This window comes from Coturnix japonica, chromosome 9, assembly GCF_054131305.1.
Source record: "Coturnix japonica strain WE chromosome 9, WE-NBRP24, whole genome shotgun sequence".
Lineage (NCBI taxonomy): Eukaryota > Metazoa > Chordata > Aves > Galliformes > Phasianidae > Coturnix > Coturnix japonica.
The window spans coordinates 11,093,968-11,114,590 of NC_140671.1; the positions used below are offsets into that span (position 1 = coordinate 11,093,968).

At 53.1% G+C, this 20,623-nt stretch overlaps 1 protein-coding gene across 2 annotated transcripts; it reads left to right on the top strand.

Moving 5' to 3' along the window:
• Window positions 1–84: 84 nt before the first annotated feature.
• Window positions 85–11,964, top strand: TBX3 (T-box transcription factor 3). 2 transcript variants are annotated; one of them, XM_015878342.3, is made up of 8 exons: window positions 85–515; window positions 1,123–1,568; window positions 3,262–3,529; window positions 4,645–4,791; window positions 6,561–6,637; window positions 7,958–8,115; window positions 9,277–9,980; window positions 10,358–11,964. In XM_015878342.3, exons 2-8 carry the CDS (start codon window positions 1,174–1,176, stop codon window positions 10,805–10,807), a joined length of 2,199 nt encoding a protein of 732 aa, XP_015733828.1. In that variant the 5' UTR covers window positions 85–515; window positions 1,123–1,173; the 3' UTR covers window positions 10,808–11,964. The 2 variants fall into 2 exon arrangements, with proteins under 2 accessions (XP_015733828.1, XP_085365700.1); XM_085509574.1 differs by lacking the exon at window positions 85–515 and having other exon boundaries at window positions 1,021–1,568.
• Window positions 11,965–20,623: the final 8,659 nt, after the last annotated feature.

A 20,623-nucleotide genomic window follows, 5' to 3' on the forward strand; every position in this document is an offset into this window, starting at 1 on the left:
TTGGTCCGAAAGCGTCAAAGAGCCAATCAAGGAGGCTCCAGCTCCCTTGTAACCCACAACACATCCATACAATCTGGTGCACGCAGAGCACAGACTCACAGGGAATTCTCAGAGCTGAGAGGCTCCTTCTCTCCCTCTCCTCTCTCCTTCTCTTTCTCTTTCTCCCCCCCCCCCCCCCTCCTCCTTTCTCTTTCCCTCTCTCTCTTCCTCCCTCTCTCCTTTGCTGGAGCGTTGCTGGAGAGGAGACAAGAGTATCATTCTTCCCGTTTTGTTTTTTTTTTTTTGGTTTGGTTTGGTTTTTTTTTTTTTAAACGCAGAGTGAAAGAGAAAGGGAAGGAAAAAAAAAATAGGAGGAGTGTGAAAGAAAGAAGAGATCCTGATGGAAATCAGGGCACTGTGACCAGCTCCTGCTCGGAGCGGGGGGAAGGCGAGGCAGAAACGAGATTTCCCTACAAGTTTTGCTGTTGCCGCTGCCTGAAGGTTGCTGAGGAGCCTTCCCCGCTCGGCGAAGGGGGGTGGGTTTGTTCGCTTCTCTCTTCTTTCCCTCCCTCCCCAGCCTCTGCTCTGCAGCCTGCCCGTACAGAGGAAAGGTGGAGGGGTGGGGGGGAGGGGGGGGACACAGCCGACCCAAAAAGCGAGCCCGGCTTCCAGCCACCACCCTCCGCGACGGAAGAAAAGAAAAGGGACTGAGAGCAAGAGAAAAAAGAAGAGGAAAAAAAAGATCTCGGCTTGTCCAGCCCTTCCGTGGCAACGGGAGCACACAGCGAACCCGGTGGATTTTTTTCTCCCCTTCCTCGGCATTGCTTTTCAAACGCAAGGACTTCCACTCGGGGAAAAAAAAAGCCGCAGAGAAAGAACAGCAAGACAAAAAGCAAGACGAATAATGAACAATCCTGTTACCTCGCTGTCCCGAGGGCCGAGGATGTGCCCCGGCTCGGGAAGGTGTAGGCTGTAGAAGTTCTGCCTCTCCCCCATGTACTGTGCTGTTTAGAGCTTGTTTCCCCCCCACTTTTTTTTCCCTTTTTTTTTTTTCTTTTTTCTTTTTTAATTATTTTTTATTTTTGGTGCTTTCTCTTTGTATTGTTATTATCTTAATTTTTCTTCTTCATGATGTGCTGTTAGAAACCACTCCAGGACTAACTCCAGCAGTAGGAAGACCGAGGAGTGGAGTGGATGAATATACCGATGAGAGATCCAGTGATCCCTGGGACAAGCATGGCTTATCATCCTTTTTTACCTCACCGGGCACCGGACTTTGCCATGAGCGCCGTGCTGGGACATCAGCCTCCCTTCTTCCCGGCCCTGGCTTTGCCCCCCAACGGGGCAGCCGCCCTCTCCCTCCCCGGGGCCCTGGCTAAGCCCATTATGGATCAGCTAGTGGGGGCTGCAGAGTCTGCTATCCCCTTTTCTTCCCTGGGCCACCAGGCAGCAGCTCATCTGAGGCCTTTAAAAACTCTGGAGCCAGAAGAAGAAGTCGAAGACGACCCGAAAGTGCACCTGGAAGCCAAAGAGCTTTGGGAACAATTCCATAAAAGAGGCACGGAGATGGTGATCACCAAATCGGGAAGGTAGGTGTGGAGCGGGGGGTCGCGCTTGGGTTTTCGGGCTCCCTCCCTCCTCGGTCTCCTCACCCGGTAGCCTGCTCCGAAGCGAGGCTTTATCTGGCACTGCCTCCATCGAGCTCATTTCATCTGGAATTAGGAAAAGCGCGAGGCAGTTGCTAAGCCCCGCTGCAGGCAGCGCACTCTGGGGAAAGGCTCAACTATTGAACCACGAACCGGCCGCTCTCGGTGCGTGCTCAGGGGGCGAGAGGGGCTTTTCATGGTTCAGCAGCTTAATACTTTCTGGGAGCAGAAAGAAAATAATTTGGGACTGGAAAAGGCGCTGGCCTGATTGCAGCCTCGCGGTACGCGGTTTTCTTTCATGGAGAGAAGGGGAAATGTAGCAAAAAATATTTGTTGCGACGTATCTCTGCTGGTGAGGTGGTAGCTGCAGGAGGGCAGGGAGATTCTGTTTATCAGCTGCCTCGCTTGTGCCTGTGTCTCTGCCGTGATACAGGCATGCGTTTCTGCTGACTAATTATGTCTAGAAATGCAGAAAAAGGGGCGAAAAGCACTCGCGCTGCTGCAAGGGTTTAAAGCTCCTGCAGGAGTGTGCTGCATGTCCATGTATTTATATAACCTTCACGTGCGAATGAATGAACGCACACGGCGCGTATCACGCTCCGCATTTTTGGCATTTTATAGGTTTATACGTCTGAAATCCCTCTCTATATTCACCCCTAATTGACGTTTGCGCTCTTTTACAACTCTGTTTGTGGATGTGATGCCACGCAGCGAGTGAACCTTTAGCTCTCAGCCGTGTTTGCAACGCACGCCCCGGGGAAGGCAGCGAACAACCGGCGTGCCGTCTGCCGGCAGAGCGGCCGGGAGAGAAACCTCTCCTAAGAGCCGCCTCGGGTCGCCGTGCTGCGGCTTCAGCCCCGCACAGCTCCGGCTGCAGGCTGCGGACTTAGGGAAAGAAAGCCCCGAGAGCAGCAGAGGGGAAAAACCAAACACCTCAACCCGCTTCCCTGCCTTCCCCAAGTTTTCTGTCTTAATTGTGGTCTAAAGTTTTGCTCGAAAGCTTCGGCGAGTGTTAGGCGCTCTTACACGCTCCAAAGTCATGTGTTTCCTTTTAAGTTGGGCTTGCTGAATGCCAACCGCTCGATACAATAAACAGCAAATTTGTGGTATCCTGTTGCAGTTTGGAGCCGGACTTGGGAGCAGAGGGGAGCGCGGTTCTCAGGGAGCCCTGTGCACAGAGGTGTGAGCGGCTGCTGGGATCTCGCAGCTCTCACCGTGGGCTTCTCTTCTCTTTGGTTAATTAAAAGAAAGCCCCCCTCTGCTCTCTTAATAATGGAGCCAGTCGTAGAAGTGAGGAATATTTTTAACTGGAGCGCAATCTGCTCCTATTATTTAACAGGAGGGAAAATATATCTATATATAACGAGAGATCCGAGAGGGCTGAATGAGGCTTTGCTGTTTAGGAACGGAGAGGTGGGTGCCCACCAGGGGTATGTTCTGTGTCCCACCCGAGGGACAGCGTTCTCCTGCAACTTGGGAGCGTTGGAGGAATCTTTGTGCTGGGGGCGGGGGCAGATTTCTTCTTCTGGTGGACTGAGGGTCACCAACATTTAGGAGCTCACTCCAACGCTATGATTCTTATTATGTTTTCACTTTTCGTCTCGTCTTTTCTTTATCTCCCTTTCTCTGCTCATAGGAGAATGTTTCCTCCGTTTAAAGTGAGATGCACTGGACTGGATAAAAAGGCCAAGTACATTCTATTGATGGATATTGTGGCGGCTGATGACTGTAGGTACAAATTCCATAATTCCCGGTGGATGGTAGCCGGCAAAGCTGACCCTGAAATGCCAAAGAGAATGTACATCCACCCGGACAGCCCAGCCACTGGAGAACAATGGATGTCCAAAGTCGTCACCTTTCACAAGCTGAAGCTCACTAACAACATCTCCGACAAGCACGGATTTGTGAGTCTCTTTCCCCTCTCCCCAAGCAGCGTTCCCCCACAGTGCCCACCCCAGAGCTTTCCCAGGCACTGCAATTCGGACACCATATATGTGTGGAAAATGGGGAATAAACAGCCCCTGCATGCAGCCTGCTGGTGTGTGTATGTCCGGTTCTGATGTTCCTTTCTTTTTCTGTTGCCGAGGTCAGGATTAAACAAGCAAGTTTATTCTGTAAGCTTTCCAAACATCCAATCTGTACCATTCAGCATAAACTTTAGAGATATGTTTCCAACATAGTGCAACTCAAAATATCACAGAGCTGTGCTGGCTCTCTCTATATATATATGTAATATATTTTTAATAGAGACAATCACACTTTTTAAGCATAGGAAAATGATATGCACATGTGTATAAAGGGCTTAAAGGCCTAAGTATGCAAACATTTAAATATATATTAATCTGGATAATGTAAAGCAAGCCGGAGTGAAAATAAACAGGAACCAAAAGCAAAGGTCAAGTTGCCCATTCATGTCTATCCACTCCTTTACATTTACTGGGTTTGCAGAGATAAAAAAGCTCCCCCTGCGAGTGAAATCAAACAAACTGCTGATAAGCGCCCGCCTCTCCTCGCCATTTCTTTCTATTCCTGGGAAAGTCTGGAGCCGGGGCTGCAGCGGTGGCCGCGGTCGGGGAATCTCTAATGTGCCGAAGATTGCATTCGCTGCCCGTGATTTGATTAGACGATCCGCTCTTGCCTCTCGCAGGCCTTAAGTGGATTGAGGCGAGCAATTAGACCTGACCAAGGCTCTCGTGGTGGCGTTTCTATTGTAGCTGCTGTCTCTGCTTTATTTTTATTTTCTTTTGGTTCGCCTTGAAATCTAAAGCCGACGCGTCCGAAACCCAAATAACCCCCGCAGAACCCCTCCCTCCCCTCTTCCCCCCGCGGGAGATCTCCGCTGGCGTCCAGCGGGAGAGCCGGAGCTGTCAGTGCTTTGTGCTGGATGCTGAGCGGCGTGTGCGTGTGATTGCGGTGCGCTCGGGGTGCATAAATGCGGGGCAGCGCGGGCGGGTGCTGCTGGCTCTCACCCTGTTCTTTTCCCCCCCACTCCAATCCCTCCGGCCGCTCCGCACCGCAGACCATTTTAAACTCCATGCATAAGTACCAGCCCCGCTTCCACATCGTCCGAGCGAACGATATTCTCAAGCTTCCCTACAGTACGTTCCGGACCTACGTGTTCCCAGAGACTGAATTCATCGCAGTGACCGCATACCAGAATGATAAGGTAAGGAGATTAAGAAAGGATTTGTTTTACGTGTTTTGGCTTTTCGGAGAGCTTTTACTCCACATTGTTCCCTTAAAAATCACTGAGCTCGTCCCTCTCCTCTCTACCCCCGCTCGTTTCCCCCAGATCATCCCGCTCCGACTTCAGGACGGCCCTTGGGGGAGGGGAGAAGGCACTCTCCTGCAGCCGACCCCGGGCAGGGCAATTAAAAGGAAGGCTGTGTGCATGTGGGGGTGCTTTGGATATACATTTATTTTTCTGCTTCTCAGTGTGGGGAAAAGGGGCAGGATGGGGTGGGGATCGCTGCTTTCAGTGTGGATTTAATCTAAGATGCATCAGAAAAAGAATCTGATCCGTGTGTCGAAAGACAGGGGGGGTCGGGGGGGGAGAGCAGCGTGGCTGGAGATTTTGTAATTCTTCCTGGCCTTTGTGCTGTTTTAGCTCCTCTAACAGCAATTGGCAATAAGGCTGGAGCGCACGTCTGGTTCCTATTATTATTATATTATGATATTTTTTTTCATCCTGCAGTGTTTTATTATTTTTTGTGGTGCAGAAATATGCTCTGATCAGAGAGGAGTATTTCACTCGAATTGAGCTGGAAGGTCTCACAGAGACAGGGCGAGAAAGTTTGCAGCACTGCAGCCGCTGCCTTCCCATTTCTGCCACTTCATTGTCGCTCGCAATGAAGGTGGTACATTTGGGAGCCTGGCAAAAGGCAAATTTACGATAATTAAGTCAAGTGGAAGGAAGTGAAAGAGCCAAAAAGGGGCTCTTATTTTGCTGTCTATAAATTAGAACTTGGTGTGCGTGTGCCTGAAGAGCAGAGCTGTGCAGACACCGCTCGCTCTGTCCTTCTGTCCACTGCCATTCCTCACAGCCGGGCACAAGGAGGGGCTGCCCCCTTCCTTTCCCCATATCCCCATTCTGGTGGTGCTCGGCAGGCGTCTCACCCGTGTGCAAGGAAATGGAAGGTGAACGCATGCAGAGGATACTTCGCTTTGGGAGTTATACGCGGCCCATCCCGCAGCTGGAGGCACGGAGCAGCGGCTCTGGCCGAATGCTCTGATATCTCGGGGAGCGGGGGAGGGGGATGGGGAGTGGAGGTCAGGAGCACTGCCCAGATCGCATAGCTGAGGGTCTGGCCACTTCTGGTGGGGGTTTTCCCTTCTCTCTCCTGTCTGTGTGCGGGGGAGGAGTTGGAAGGGGGATCCTGGAGCTGGTGCTGCTCAAGCTCCGAAGCTGTTTGCTCACCAGGTCTTGCTCTCCTCTCAAACTGGAAATTGTAGAGCGAGCCCAGATCCCATAGAATCCCCCAAACAACCACCAAAATTCCTGCCAGCCCACCCCCAGCCTGAATCAGCCCGCTCCTGGCACCCCCAGAGCCCCAACACATGCACACGCGCGGGGTATAATGCGATTATACGAAGTATTTTATTATAGCGAGGGGGTGGGTATGATTCCTTTGTGGTTTAATTATGGCATTTAAAGAGTTTAAGCACAGGCATAACTTGCATGGATCGCGTTGCATGGATAACTGAATTCCGATGCGGCGGTGGCGACATGGGGCTCTTCCACTGCCACCAACCTCCTGCCTCACCGGCCAGCCCCAAAATGCATGGATTCGCCCCAAAATCCCACCCTGTGTACTGGGTGCTGCTGCCTGGGCAGTGGGAAGCAGGGAGAAGGAGGTCGTGTCAGTCATTCTTTTACTTAATCTCCTTTCTGCCCCAACCCCGCTTTGGTTTTCTTTTTTTCTTCTCTCCCTATAGATCACTCAATTAAAAATTGACAACAACCCCTTTGCCAAAGGTTTTCGTGACACCGGGAATGGAAGGAGGGAAAAAAGGTGAGTCTGGAAACATTATATATGGGTGTCTCGTTTGGTTTTCGTGTGCAAGGCTCAGAACATGACCAGAGGTCAAAATCACCTCGCGTTTCCTCCAAACCACACTCCCCCCCGCCAAAATTAATAAGGATCTCGTCATTAATAATGCCAAACCAATTGTATGTGAGTTTCTCCATGCTTTCCCCGTTTACTTTTTGCATTGCACGGGAGGGCCGATGAGAAAGCAATGGCTGCAGATGAAGGGGAAAGACGGCGAATGCCTTTGAAGAAATGAGTTTTCCTTTAAGTTCTGGCAGGAATATCGCACCCCCACACATTGTGGCTGGGAAGGAGCAGGGAGAAGTGAGGGTAGCTCTGATCTCCCCCAGCATTTTCCCACTGGCTCTCCTAAAAAGAGTGGGGGAGAAACATAAAAACAAACTGCATTGATAGGACCCCAGGAATATGGAAATAACACCGATAGATCACTTGGAATAGTGCACAGAATTATTATATTCTTAAAAATATTGGCCAAAATAGAGAAAAGGAGCTTTTTCCAGCAACACCCCCCCTGCCCCACCTCCCCTTGATGGGGAATAAGTCTTTGCTTTGTTTTGTTACGGCAGACAGGATATTTTAGCCATTTGCACTCTGTTTTAGATAATGAATAAATATGTCTGTTCCTTTTCTCTCTTAAAAAAAAAAAAGAAGAAGAAGAAGAGGGAGAAGGGGGGGTTGTAATGTTAAACAAGAGGCCTTTCTCCATGCCCAGCAATGAACCCGGCATACCACACACACACACACACGCCAGCTCCTCTTGTCCGTCAGTGTGAAAATAAAGCCAATGCTGGAGCCACAGGACGGAAATGATTTCTAATTTCTCTCTAAATATAAATAGATTTTACTCCGGGTTAATTGTTGGTGAAAAGATTACATAAAGTGCCTAACAAAATAACCACTTCCTAGCAATCTTAGCAACCATTAAGATGGCTTGTATCTCTGGAACACCCTCGTGTTTTAAAAGCTAATCTCCAGGGAACTGTTCCCCCTGCCGCCAGCCACCCTCCCACCCCCCCATCTCCCCTCCTATTCTTTAATATCTGCCGTGCACAGGATTGCTGCTAACAGCTTCCAAGAAATCTCCTCTCATTAGCAGCCAAGCTCTTGGCTCTGCTCTCAAGCAGTGCATTCCCCCAACATCCAGCTGCATTCTCCCCACACACCCACCTATGGACTCCCTAAGGGATATGGGATCCCCTAGAGGAGATCGCTATGGGGTGTTGGGGGCTCGGGATGGGGGGGCAGGGTGCTGCTCTCCCAGCAGTTCCATATGCCCGGCAGGAAGCAGCTGACCCTGCAGTCCATGCGAGTGTATGACGAGAGGCAGAAGAAAGAAAACCCTACTTCAGACGAATCATCCAACGAGCAGACAGCCTTCAAGTGCTTCGCGCAGTCCTCCTGCCCCGCTGTGCCCACCGTCGGCACCTCCAGCCTCAAAGGTGAGCACTGAGCCCGGTCCCATGGGGGCAGCGGGGACAGTCAAGTTCTGCTCGGGGGCATGGAGCCCGGCGTGCACTGCTGTGCCATGGCCACAGCCCTCTTTCTGCCTCCCCTCAGTTTTCTCTTTCTCTCTTTTCCCTTTTCTTTCTTTTCTCCTACGTTTTTCTTACTTTGTCTTTCCCAGTCTCCTTCTTTTTCTCCTCTCTCCCTCCTCTTCTTTTTATTTCTCTTTTCTCCTTGCACTTTCTCCCCTTTCCCTCTTCCCCTTTCCTCTGTCCTTCTCCCTCTTCCCCCCCCCCCCCCCCCCCCCCTCTCCCGGCCCCTCTCTTGCTCCTTCCTCCTCTCCACGCTTCAGAAAGGAGCCAGCTCCGAGTCAAGGGAGCAAAGACAGACCACGGGGCAAAAGTTCAAAAGTGGAGTCACTCCATTAATATTCCTCCCTGAATCTGTTATTAGAGGAAGGATCTTTCCCCTGGATACAGTCCCGAACTTTGTTATAGAAAAGTCCCTCTCGCTTTCTCTCCGTGCGGGGTTGAAAGCTGTCTGCAGCTCTTTCACATGTATTAATCCGTCCAGGGGTGGGGGGGTGGGGGGGAAGGAAAGCGCAGAGGGAGGAGGAAACAACCTCTTTTTAGTTGTTGCTTTACTCGTTTGTTTAAAGTCCTGCCGAGCCGAGGGGAGGGGAGCTGGGAGTGGACCCGAAAAGCAAACCAGATCTTCACACCTAGGGCGCTGAAATTAGGAGATATAGTGCAGAGGAATCCGGCAAAGCGTTTTGGGGAGGAAGACAAGGGAGGTCCTCAGAGTGACGGAGGCCGAGGAGGGGGAAGGCTACAACCTTCGGCCGTCGAAAGGGCTCCAGAGTTTGGAAAAGTTGATAGGAGACGAACCCCGACGGGGCGGGCGAGCGGGCGGGGTTTGCTGCTCCCGCGGGGAGCGGTGCCGCAGGCCTCGAGTCCTCGGGCTGTGCGGAGTCGGTGCACTGGGACCAGTGCTTACTTACCGCTGGGAGCCGGAGCGGGGGGCGGAGTGGACGTATTTATCTCTTAAGAAGTGATCTCCAGCTTTGCCATTGGAATTGCCAGGGAGTGTCCTCAGCCCGGCTGGGGTTAGGGACGCGCCGTGCCGTCTCCCAGCCCCGGGCTGCCTTTGTCTTTCAGATCTCTGTCCCAGCGAAGGTGACAGCGATGCCGACAGCAAAGACGACCCTTTGCTAGAAGCCAGCGAATCGGGCAAAATCAGCACGACCACAGCCACAACCCCCGCGCCGGCCAGCTCCGGGGCGGCTGCGAGTGACGACCCCCGGGACAAGGGGGGCAGCCCTTCCAAAAGCCACTTCTTCCCTAGCGAGTCGGCGACGAGCCGGAGCCGGGAGAGGACGGAAAAAGCCCCCCCGGACTCCCGGCACAGCCCGGCCACCATCTCCTCCAGTAGCCGAGGGGGAGGCTTGAGCGGCGAGGAACTGAAAAGCCCCCTCCGGGACGGCCCTAAAGTAGACGAGAACCGGCTGCTGGGCAAAGAGCCCTTCGCCCCCCTCACAGTCCAGACCGACAGCACGGCGCACTTGAGCCAGGGACATTTACAGAACCTGGGGTTCCCCCCGGCCCTGGCCAGCCAGCAGTTCTTCAACCCGCTGGGGAACGGGCATCCGCTGCTGCTGCACCCTGGGCAGTTCGCTATGGGGGGAGCGTTCTCCGGCATGGCCGCGGGCATGGGTCCGCTGCTCGCCACGGTGTCAGGGGCTTCCGCCGGCGGCTCGGGACTGGACAGCACGGTGATGGCCACGGCGGCGGCCCAGGGACTCTCGGGGGCATCCACGGCCGCTCTGCCCTTCCACCTGCAGCAGCACGTCCTGGCCTCTCAGGTACGTCCCGACGGCCTCAAGTGGGCAGGTTCTGACCGCCCAGTGCCCCTCAGAAGGAAGCAAGGGGTAGAGGGGCACCTCTCTTCGCTGCATAAGGAGTTGGATCCGGGGGTGGGGGGGGGTGAAGTAAGGCTTTGAGGCAGCCTTGCTGGTGAGGAGTAACTCATGTGGAGCCCCCCCAGCTCCTTGTGCCCCATTCTGGGCTCAGTGCTTCCCCGGGCAGCTTCAGTGCAGGGTGAGGCTGAGCCCTCGAGGGTCCGGGGGTCTGAATCGGGGAACATACCCGGTTTCGCGGTTCGTGTTGTGGGTGGGAGTAAGGAGCAGAAAGCGGGCACGCACTGCTAACACTTTTTCTCTCCCTCCTCCCCCTCCCGCAGGGCTTGGCCATGTCTCCCTTCGGTAGCCTCTTCCCCTACCCCTACACCTACATGGCGGCGGCGGCGGCGGCTTCCAGCGCGGCCTCCAGTTCTGTGCACCGGCATCCCTTTCTCAACGCCGTGCGGCCCCGGCTCCGCTACAGCCCCTACCCGTTGCCCGTGCCCCTGCCCGACGGCAGCAGCCTCCTCACCACCGCTCTGCCCGGGGCCCTGACCGCGACCTCCGGAGAGACCAAAGGCAGCGCTCTGGCTTCTAGCCCCGGAGCCGTGCCCCTGGACTCCGCTTCGGACCTCACCAGCCGCTCGTCCACACTCTCCTCCGGCTCCGTATCCTTGTCCCCAAAGCTGGGAGCCGACAAGGAGGCGGCTACCAGCGAACTGCAGAACATCCAACGCCTGGTCAGCGGCCTCGACCCCAAGCAGGACAGATCCCGCAGCGGTTCCCCGTAGCCGCCAGCTCATTTCAAACTAGTCTCGCAATGCACTTTGTTTGAAAGAAACCACATCCTCCATCCCGCGAAGCCTTTCAGCGCCCCCCCTTTCCCCTCCCCCCCCACCCCCCCCATCTTCTCCCCTTCCCCCTTTTTATTTTATTTTATTATTTTTTTAAAGTGTTTAAATTTTATTTTTAATATAAACCGCCCTGAGTCTTGTGGGCGCTGATCAGCAAAAAGTGTCGAGCTGGGGGAGGGGGAGGGGGAGGGGGGGGGGGAGCCGGGCCGGGAGCCGGGCCGGGGGCTGCCGCATTAAGGGGTTGCCGGAATGCGTGTCCCACCCCTCCCCCCACCCCCTTCTTTTTTCTTCACTGTCTTAAAAAAAGAGAAAAAAAAAAAAAGAAAAAAAGAAAAAGAAAAAAAAAAGAAAAAAAAAGAAAAAACGAACAGCCTGAAAACTAAATAAAGCGAAAATAAAGCGAACACCGAAAGGACGTATTGAAATAAAAGAAAGTAAGCGAAGCGATTTTTTTTCTCCTAAAGAAAACTGTATAAGCAACTCTCCTATCGGTCATTCGCCAGTTGTTTCCTGGGAGGGTTTGGAGGGTTTGGTAGCGTCAGCCCTCTGCGTCGATATTAAGGGAAGCTGTGTGTTAAACATATTATCGTGATGTCTGAGAACCACTCGGTGGCTTTTCTTTGCATGTTCCGTAGTAGTTTGCTTTTATTTTGGGGGGGAGGGGAGGGTTCTGTTTTTATTTCGTTGGGTTTTCGTTGTTTATTTCCGATGCTCGTTTCGAATCCCAGGGACAAAATAATTAATAATAATGATAATGATAATAATAATAAAAACGAAAAGACGACCCTCTTCCCTCTCCCTTAAAGACCCTCCCCGTAGCAACAACAGTAAGAAGTGTAGTTGGAAAGAAAAAAATAAGTGGGTTTATTTTATCTAAAAACCTCTGTAGCTCGACTGTAGGTTTATCACAGCTTTCCCTCTTTCATTGTATATGCAATAACAAGGTTTAAACACGCTGAGAAGAAAAAGAAAAAGCGGACACTATTATTAAAGCAAAGTATTTATGTAATTATTTGATAACTCTTGTAAATACGTGGAATATGAATACTCGAAATTAAACTTTAATTTATTGACGTTGTACATATCTCTGTAAATACGGCTGCAGCTGTCTTTTGTTTTCTTCTCTTTTCATTTCAAGTCGGTTCTCCTTTACCCACCCTCCCCCCCCCCCCCATCCCAGCCCCGAATCAGAGCGGCCCGGGCCGGACCTGCGGGTTCCGAGCTCAGCTCCTCGCCTTCAGTTCACCCCTCGCAAAGAGTCGCGGCTGGAAGAGGCAGAGGGGCAGCGAACAGCGTTCATCAAAGAGCTCGCAATGAGAGAACAGCGAGAGAAACCGCGACGTGCCGCGCTATGGCTTTTTAAATCCTCGCTCTCCCCGGTGTTCAAGTGCTACTTTCAGATTCAAATTTCGACCACGGGAGGAAAAAAAGAGAAAGAAAGGTTTTCTATACGTTCATCCACGACAACGGGCTTCTGCGGCTGCTCGGGCGAAAGAAAAGATGAGAGCCAGAGAAATGTCTTCACTTTGCGCTCTTTCCCATTTCTTCGGTTTGTCAAAGGGAGAAACCAACAACCACCAAACGCAACGGAGTTTTTCTTACTGTCTTGCTGTTGTCTTTGTTTGAGTGGGTGCGTATTTTCTTGGCTTCAAAGTCAGGTGTTGGTTCAAAGGGGGGAAAAAAAAATGAAGACATATTTTGTGTGATATCGATGTCGAGAAGGTTTTTTTTTTCTTTCTGTATTTTTTCCCGTGTTTTCTTTGTCTTTTTTTTTCTTTTTTTCTTTTTTTTTTTTTTCCCTTCTTTTTTCTCTTTTAAACACTCGCCGAAATTTCAAATAAATTTTTATTGAAACGTGCCGGGCGTTCCTTGCTGTGCCTCCAACACCCACCTGCCTCCAGCCCCCACCTGCCCGTCTGCAGAGACCGAGCGCTGCTCCCCCCTCCCCACCTCCCCGCTGTCCGCCCCTCTCAACCCCTATTACTTCTCGGGGAAGGATCCCACACGGATCGGCCAGAGAAACCCGCGGTTTAAGCAAGCTGCTTAATGTACCTTTCCATATCCCTCCCCCCCCCCCTTACACACACACGCTTCTTTTAAAGCGGATCCAGAGGGTACTAAGTCACCTCTTTTAATGGAATGAGATTAAGTGGCGTTTGAAAAGTTAATGAGAACGGCTCAGCGATGCTTTTATCTGTCATAAATTAATAAAGCAAAAGTGAAGAATCGGAGAATAGATCAGTTAAAATTTAATGCAAAACCCTCCCCTCAAAAGTTTCCAGGTAAAGAGTTTCCGAATCGCTGGGGTTATGGTGCTGTCCGGGCAGGGGACAGATCCTTCCGGTCAGCATCTGGCGGGGGGACAAGGGGGACCTTCCTGGGGTTCGCCCCCTTGTGCTGTGGGGCTGAAGATACACTGAGAATAAGCACTGGAGCTGCGCGGTGCTCTGGGGGGACTTGGGCCAGGCGGTCACCGGGAGCAGAGAGAGGAGCTGGAAGCTCCTGCCTGCACCGCTGCCAGCCCGTGAGCACATCCCTAAGCAGAACATATATATTCCTCCTCGTTAAAGAGATTTCCCCCCCTTCAGCAGTTAGTGGCCCGTATATTGGAAAGTGATTCATCCTCCGCCAGTAATAAATATTATAAGGATGTACTTCCAGCCCGGATCCTGGTTTATGCTCTGCCTGCCTCTCGGCCAGCGGCCTCTGGGTCCTGTGCCGGGGGGAGAAAGAGGTGCTCAGGGGGAACGCGGCCACGGAACTTTCTCCCCCTTATTTTCAAAGCAACTCCGCCTGGCTCAGCCGTGCTGAGCGGTGGGAACCCCCGGCTGCAACCCCCGTCCGCCTCGCCCGGCCAGCCCCGCTTGTTTCTGAGGCAAATTCTGGCAGAAAGAGACATTTCCCCATCTCAAATTGGGAGCAGTTGCAGGGGGGTCCCTACCCTTGAGAGCCGGGGGCTCACGGCGTTGCTGAGCACATCGGCTGGACACCCAGTAGGACCCTTCTGCGAACTTCGAGCCCTTTTGCTTGTTCGTTTCTTATCCTTTGCTTCGCTGGGGGATTATTCGCATTTTAAGGGGTGTATTTGAATCCCGGGACACACAGCCAGCCAGGTCGCCGGGGGTTTGTATTGAGGTGGGTTTTTCTCTCCCTCTCTCCCTTTCCCAGCCTGCCCAAGGTGAGCAAGTATGCCGATGTGCCTCAGAGCAAGGTGGGGCTTTTATGGACTGAGAGGTGGCGTCGGGGCTGGTAAAAACAAAACAACAACAAATCAAACAAACCAGGTTCCGGGCTGCATCCCCACGAGATGGATGTCGCTTGTCACCCAGATCCTCTGCTGTCCCCAGGGTTGGCGGCCCCGGGTGGGGGGTGTTGCGGCCCTACCAACCCCCGTGGCCGTATGATCACCCCGCAGCCTCGTGGTTCAACTTTCTCCCGTTAGAGAGGCACCGGCAAAGAGGCGCCTTTCAGCTCCGCACTATTATCCCCCCTCCATGTCGTTCTTCTCATTCATTCAGTTTCACGAACGCCTGTTATTTTTTTCCCTCCCCTGCTGCTTGTCCCTCCGCAATCGCTAGAAAAGTGAGGGCTGTTGTGGTGTTTGTGTGTGTGTGTGTGGGGGGGGGGGAACAGGAGATAGATTCTGGGAGTCGGAGAGGAAACTCGGCGCTGATTCTGAGCAACCCAGCTGCCCCCGCCTCCCTTTGCAGGCACCAGGTAGCCGCTTTGCAGGCACCGGCGCTTACCGTTGTGTTTTAGGCACTGGGGGTGAGGCCTGATTGATTCAACCCCCCCCTCCCACGGGCCTAACGCTGACCTCCCCCTCCCCATGCCCTTGCAAGAAATCCGTGTACCGCAGGTGTAACTCTGACTTGCAAATGGCTTTATCTCCTGTGTATCTTATTTGTATATAGTAACGTTAATGAGTAACTCTTGTGGCGCTTGTGGATGGAGGTAAACAGCGAGCAATCTCTCTGGATTATCCTGTCTATTACTCACCTGGCGCCTGTCTTGATATCCTCAATGGTTTTATGGCTGATGCAGGCGACCCGGCGCTGGGTGGGGGTGGGGGGGCTCGGCGCCGGGGGGGTCCGGCGGGGCGGCGGCGCCATCTCTTGGGCAGCCTGGGCAGTGCGGGACGGCCCCGAGGGGACCCTGAGCGGGGGACACGGGGACATCCACCGGGGATGGGGGCCCTGTGGGGAGATGGAGAGCGGAGAGGGAAAATGTGCCTGCCCTCCTTCCCTCCCTCGCCGGGCAGCGGGGCTCGTCGCAAGTTTTGCCGGGTTTTACTAGTAGGAATTTTGGCCGCCGGTACGAAGTGTATGAAAAAGTGGGATTTGGGCGGTGGGGCCGGTCCCGGAGAGGGGCAATGGGGCTGGAGCAGCTCGGGGATGGGTGTGTGTGGGGTGATGGGAGAGGCACGGGAACCACCTCCACGGGGCTTGACCGCTCCCGCCGCCGTCCTGCCAGGCCCGTTCGGCCCACTCTATGTTATTAGTTAATTATTGATTGATTACAAGCGCAGATTTACTGCCCTCTTTCCCCCTCCCGGCCTCGGTGCACGGTGCGCTCCAGCCCCTCGCGGGCACACACGCCGCTGCCCTCTGCAAACAGCCGGCGAGAGGTGGGTTGTGGCTTTTGGACTTGACAGCTACCAGGAATATGAAATATTCGAGCCCTTTCGGTCGATCCCCGTCCTCTGGCAGCCTTCTTATTTTGTTCTTTTATGTCCCGGCTGGGGGGGCTCCCACAGCCGACAGGCCCCTCACACACGCGGGCTCACAGAGCGCCAGGGCTCGTAGATCAAAGAGACTTGGAGAGAAAGGTTTCCTTCTTTAAGGATTGTTCGGAAAACCTTGGAAGCGGTGATCATTCTGCCTCCGCCCTTGCCCCGGGCTGCGGGGTTGCACCGGGAAGAGCTTTTGGGAAGGCAGAGAGAAAGGGCTTGAGAGAAAAGAGAACAAAAATAAAAAGAGAAAAGAAGGAGAAGAAGAAAGGAGAGGAAAAAAAAAAATAAATGAGAAAAAAATAAAAGAAAGAAAGAAAAAAGAGAATTGCTTGAAATTCATCAGCTGCGAGCACGGGGAGCGTGTGCAGAGCCGCGGGACTGCGTGTCCCGGTGGGCAGTAGCCGGGGTGTAGGGGATGGGGGTCCCGGCCCGGGGCTTTCCTGCAGGACTCGGGGAGCCCACTGGGGGAACGCACAGGTGGCAAGCGCTACTGCCACGCCGTGCCCTTGAGAGAGGCTCAGGGATGGTTGAATGATGGACGGACAGATGGATCAGTTTGTTGTCTCGGGGAAGGATAAGAGAGTTGTTGTGGCCGTTTCCTCGAGGCTCTGGCAGAACGGAGAGGGAGGGGGGGGGAGCAGAAGTGTCTCCCTGCGGACACTCTCGCTACCGCACCTCGTCGGGCCGCAACCGAATGGGGCCGGGAGCTCCGGAGGCACCGGGTCGGGAGGATCCGTGATGGAAACTTCGGGAATCCAAGGGTTGGATTGAACCGTGGGGAAATAGAGCAGGAAAAAAAAAATAAATAAAAATCGAAAACTTGTTTTTTTGCGGCTTCTTATAAAGAAACCCCGAGCCCTCAGCCCCTCACACACAGCGCCAAAGCAAACAGACATGCATGGGGACATTCCAAGTTGTGTCCTGGAGGCTGGCAGCGCGTTATCTCCCTGACCCGTCGACCTCTCCCTGCAGCCAGACCCCTCTCACATCCCCGGAGCTTTCACAGAGCGGCCGTTTCCACCTGAAGCCTTCTGACTCCGAACAGAGAGAACAGCCGATAGTGCCGGGATCGGCTCGTGGGGTTGCTTCGGGGTTTTTGTTGGTTTTTCTCTTTTCTTCTTCTTCTTTTATTTTTTTTACCCACTTTTCTTTCCAGCCTGCCCTGTACTTCCCACGTGCTTCTCCCAAACGCCGCATTATTAGCGAACAATTAAGGCGTGTAAAAACACGGCGAGGCGAAGCCCTCAGCTTAAAGTGGCCATTCAGGGAGTTCGTACTCCGGCTTCGGCTGCTCGTCAGGGGCCGCAATGGGTTCCCCCCGGGGGCACGGCGACTGTACAGGCTGCTCCGGGCTCAGCTCCCAGGGCTGCTCCTCCTTCGGGTTTTCCTTTTGCTCACCTTTTATTTATTTATTTAAATTATCGAACGATTCTGGAGAAAGTGCTTTTTTTTTTTTTTTTTTTAATCTCTCCACTCTTTCATTTATTTATTTATTGTTCACTCTCGGCCGGCGTAACTCGCCGCAGCTTAACGGGGATGTAATTCCTGCTGAACTTCATGCTGTTCTCACTAGAGTTAGCTTTCCATCACTCCCCCCAGACAAAGCTCTTTCTAACGAAGGACCTTATTTAACCCAACACTGAAAAAACAACAACAAACAACAAAACAAGTACCGAACAACCATCAACAATCCGACCGTTCGTATCGGGCTGTGCTTTGCTGACCCAGTCGAGTTCTAACGTAGCGAGAGAGCCCCCACCCCATGGGCATCCCGATCCCTCCCTGCCCTGTAGCCCCCTTTCCCCCCGGCTTCTCTCTGTTCCGAAGTCCTTCTCAACTTTACTTCCTCATGAGCCTCCAGAGCAAAATAGAATGAGTAGGGAAATAAGCACGACAGGAAAAGGCAGCGGTGTTTTTTCCTATGGACTTGCTCCATGGAAAAGGTACGAGCGGGGCGGTGGAGCTGGGGGTTCCTCACACCGCCTTGGCCGTGGGGTCGAGGAGATGCGGAGCCTTATCTCGGTAAAGGTGCAGGAGGGAGATGAGGGCTTTGCAGGTCAGGGCGCACGGTCCCGTTTCGGGTCGCTATGCAGGAAGGGCTCCCTTCCCGGCCGCTCCACTCGGAGCACGGCGCTCACCCTTCTGCTTTACCCCGCCGCTCCAGATTTTGTTTCCGACAGCTTCCTTGCTTGTTTTTAAGCTCTCCATCATCGTCACTTCGGGCCCTTTCCCGTGGACTTTGAAAGATGTTTTTCAAGCTCGCTCTCCCGAGTCCGGTTTCCATTTATCCCAAGTCCGAACTAAAACAAACAAACAAAACACATCCAAACATAAATCGCCCCCGAACCTCAAACACAAACGTACGTAGGTAGGGACGCTCGCCCGCTTCGCTTGCCGGAGCCGATGGGGGCAGGGGCTACCCCAGGAAAAGTGAAAAGCTTGTTTTAATGGCGGTCATTGCTAAATCTCACCTTAGGGCCAAAACGACTCGCGACCCATTGCCCTCCTTACGATGTATTTATTTGTCTCAGTGGCACCAGCCGTCAGTCATTAGTGGGGTGGGGTAGGGGGGGGTTAACCCGAGAGCCGCACGAAGGTGCTGGTGGTGGTCTCCTTGGTTTGTTTTAGATGTGCTTTCTCACCAGGAACGCGGCCCTAGGCGAAGCAGCGCCCTGTCCAGGCTGAGCCCCCGCGGCAGCGCGGCCAGTGAGGGCTCCTCCGAAAATGCACCGCGTTCAGTCGGAAGAAAAGTGGGCTTCGTTTTGCAGCCCGAAGCGGCGTCCCAGGCCGGTAGAGACTTTCTTTAATAAACCTGGAGACTTTAGTTGTTTTGTTTGCTTGTTTTCTTAACGATTACGAGGGAAAAATAAAACTTAAAGAACCCCGAAGGGTGGAAGCAGCCGGAGGAACCGGCCGTGCGCTGGGAGCGGAGCGGGCACGGAGAAGCTCCCGGCACCTACGTTTCTGCCATCGCGCTAATTCCGCCTCCGGAGCTCCGAGTGACTTTATTTAGCTGTACTGCACTTACACAGTACGGAGCGTAAATAGCGCTGAGCAGCTCTAATATGTTTCGAATACTTCTGCAGTCCAAATCCACGTACGTGTGCATATGGCGTTACATAAAGCCGATGGGAAAGGATGAGGTTGTATGCGCATTCCTTTCACTTTGATTAAGACGTGCACGACACACGAGACATCGGGCACGGCGCGTCCCGGCCTCCAGTGCCCTCCCTTGGCCCCGGCAGGCGCCAGCTCCCCCGGAGGCTGCAGCGGAGCCCGACTCCGTCCGAGAACAGCCGGGAGGCTCAAGCGGCTGTGTTCGGTATCTGCCTCTTGGTTAGCTCGGCGATATCGACCCTATCGCGTGTCCCGGGTGAATATCTCTCTTTTGGCCACTTGTGAGAATCATCAGCTCTCCTATTGCCCCTGTGCTTCTCCTTCGGCCTCCCGTCGTCCCAGAGAGACCGAGGACTGCTCGGGAGGAGCTCACCCCCTTTTAGAGACAGACGGCTCTTTGCTTTGTTAAGTCTACCGAGTGTTTAACCGTGGGCGGAGTGGAGAAGAGAGATAAAACGTAAATGTGGTCCCCTCATCCTCTCCATCCCGGTATCCCACACCTCCAAATTTCTGCCGTCGGGAGAGCTTTCTCTTACTCCTGATTTAATCGCGGCAGACTCCGGGTAGAGCGATACACGGAGGGAACCTCCATCCCCAGATATCTCTAATGCCCCGAAATCATGAACTCACGAAGTCTTTGCAACAGCAGGACCTGCAACAGCAGCCCACATGTTTGAGTGGAATGGAGGAAGGGGCCGAGGTCACAGCGCCCGGAGCCGCGCCGTGCCGGGTCCCGCTGCTCCGCCGCTCCTGGAGTGCCACCTGGTGGGGACAGCCCGGCAGCACGGCCGGGAAGCGGCCCCTCCTCACGGGAAGCAGCTCTTAGGGACCGGCGGGGGGAACCTCGGCGCTGCGGGAGGCCCCAGGTGCCTGGACACGAGCTGGTTGAGAGACAGGGCAAGTAGAAGCAGTATAAGGAAAGACACAAATGAGCCTGAGGAAGAACTGTCAATACTACGTGCCCACCTTCTTTCTTTTATAATGGTGTATGCGTGAATGCCATCAACACTGACTAGACAGTTCCTAAAGGTCTCAGTGAACTCCACATGAGAATCCCATTGCTGGATATTTATAAGGAAGCAGCATTAGGCCTGGCATTTTCATAGGAAACCTCCCAAAGCGTTACAGGTGTGTGTGGCTGAGCTTTGAGAGCGGGTGGGGTTCTAGTGAATGAGCTGGTTTGCATGGCACAAGGCTTCCCTTGCTTTATCTTGTGGCTTTCCTGTTGTCCTCCTTCACATACCCACGTGCACACACTGAGCTGTTTTGCTTTCCTGTTTTCTTTTTTTCTTTTACTTGCTGTCTTCACCTTCTGCTCACTTCTATGCACACACAAACACATGCAACACAAACATCTCCTTACATTTTGTTTCACAGTTTTATTCATGTTGTTCCTTACGCTTTTTACTCTTGTACACACATGTAGCTTTTCTTCGTAAGTGGGTTGCCTTATTATATGCTTTCTTACACATACACCTCTCTCGTTTCAAGACTGTTCTGCACCAGAAACTGCCATTTTGCATGAAGCACTTCTCTCTGGGTGAGAGATCAACTTGCTTTGGAGGAACCAGGGGCACTAAAATGTGAGAACAAGGATGTAGAAGCAGGAAGACATGCATCAAACTTCAGGGTAAACAATAGGAATGATACTGATTGTGTTTTAATGTGCAGTGGTTACACAATGGGGAAGAAAGCCTTCCCAGGGAAAGAAGACACTCACCTCTTAAGAAACTGGAAGCAGACATGAAACTTCTGAACTAGCACGGAGGGACCCTTAGGAAAGAGCTTTCCAGGTCTGACAGAGCTTCCAAATCAATGCTGTCCTACTTTCTGACTGCCTCTGATTAGTGATGAGTGATGCCCATTGTCCCTCTCCATACTGGTGACCGCCCTCATTAAGGAGC

Excerpts from the sequence above, each read along its gene's own strand:
- TBX3 (XM_015878342.3), top strand. The coding sequence starts at position 1,174 with ATGAATATACCGATGAGAGATCCAGTGATCCCTGGGACAAGCATGGCT. Across the intron at positions 3,530-4,644 it reads TCTCCGACAAGCACGGATTT|ACCATTTTAAACTCCATGCA; the intron begins GTGAGTCTCTTT and ends TCCGCACCGCAG. Across the intron at positions 8,116-9,276 it reads CGGCACCTCCAGCCTCAAAG|ATCTCTGTCCCAGCGAAGGT; the intron begins GTGAGCACTGAG and ends TTTGTCTTTCAG.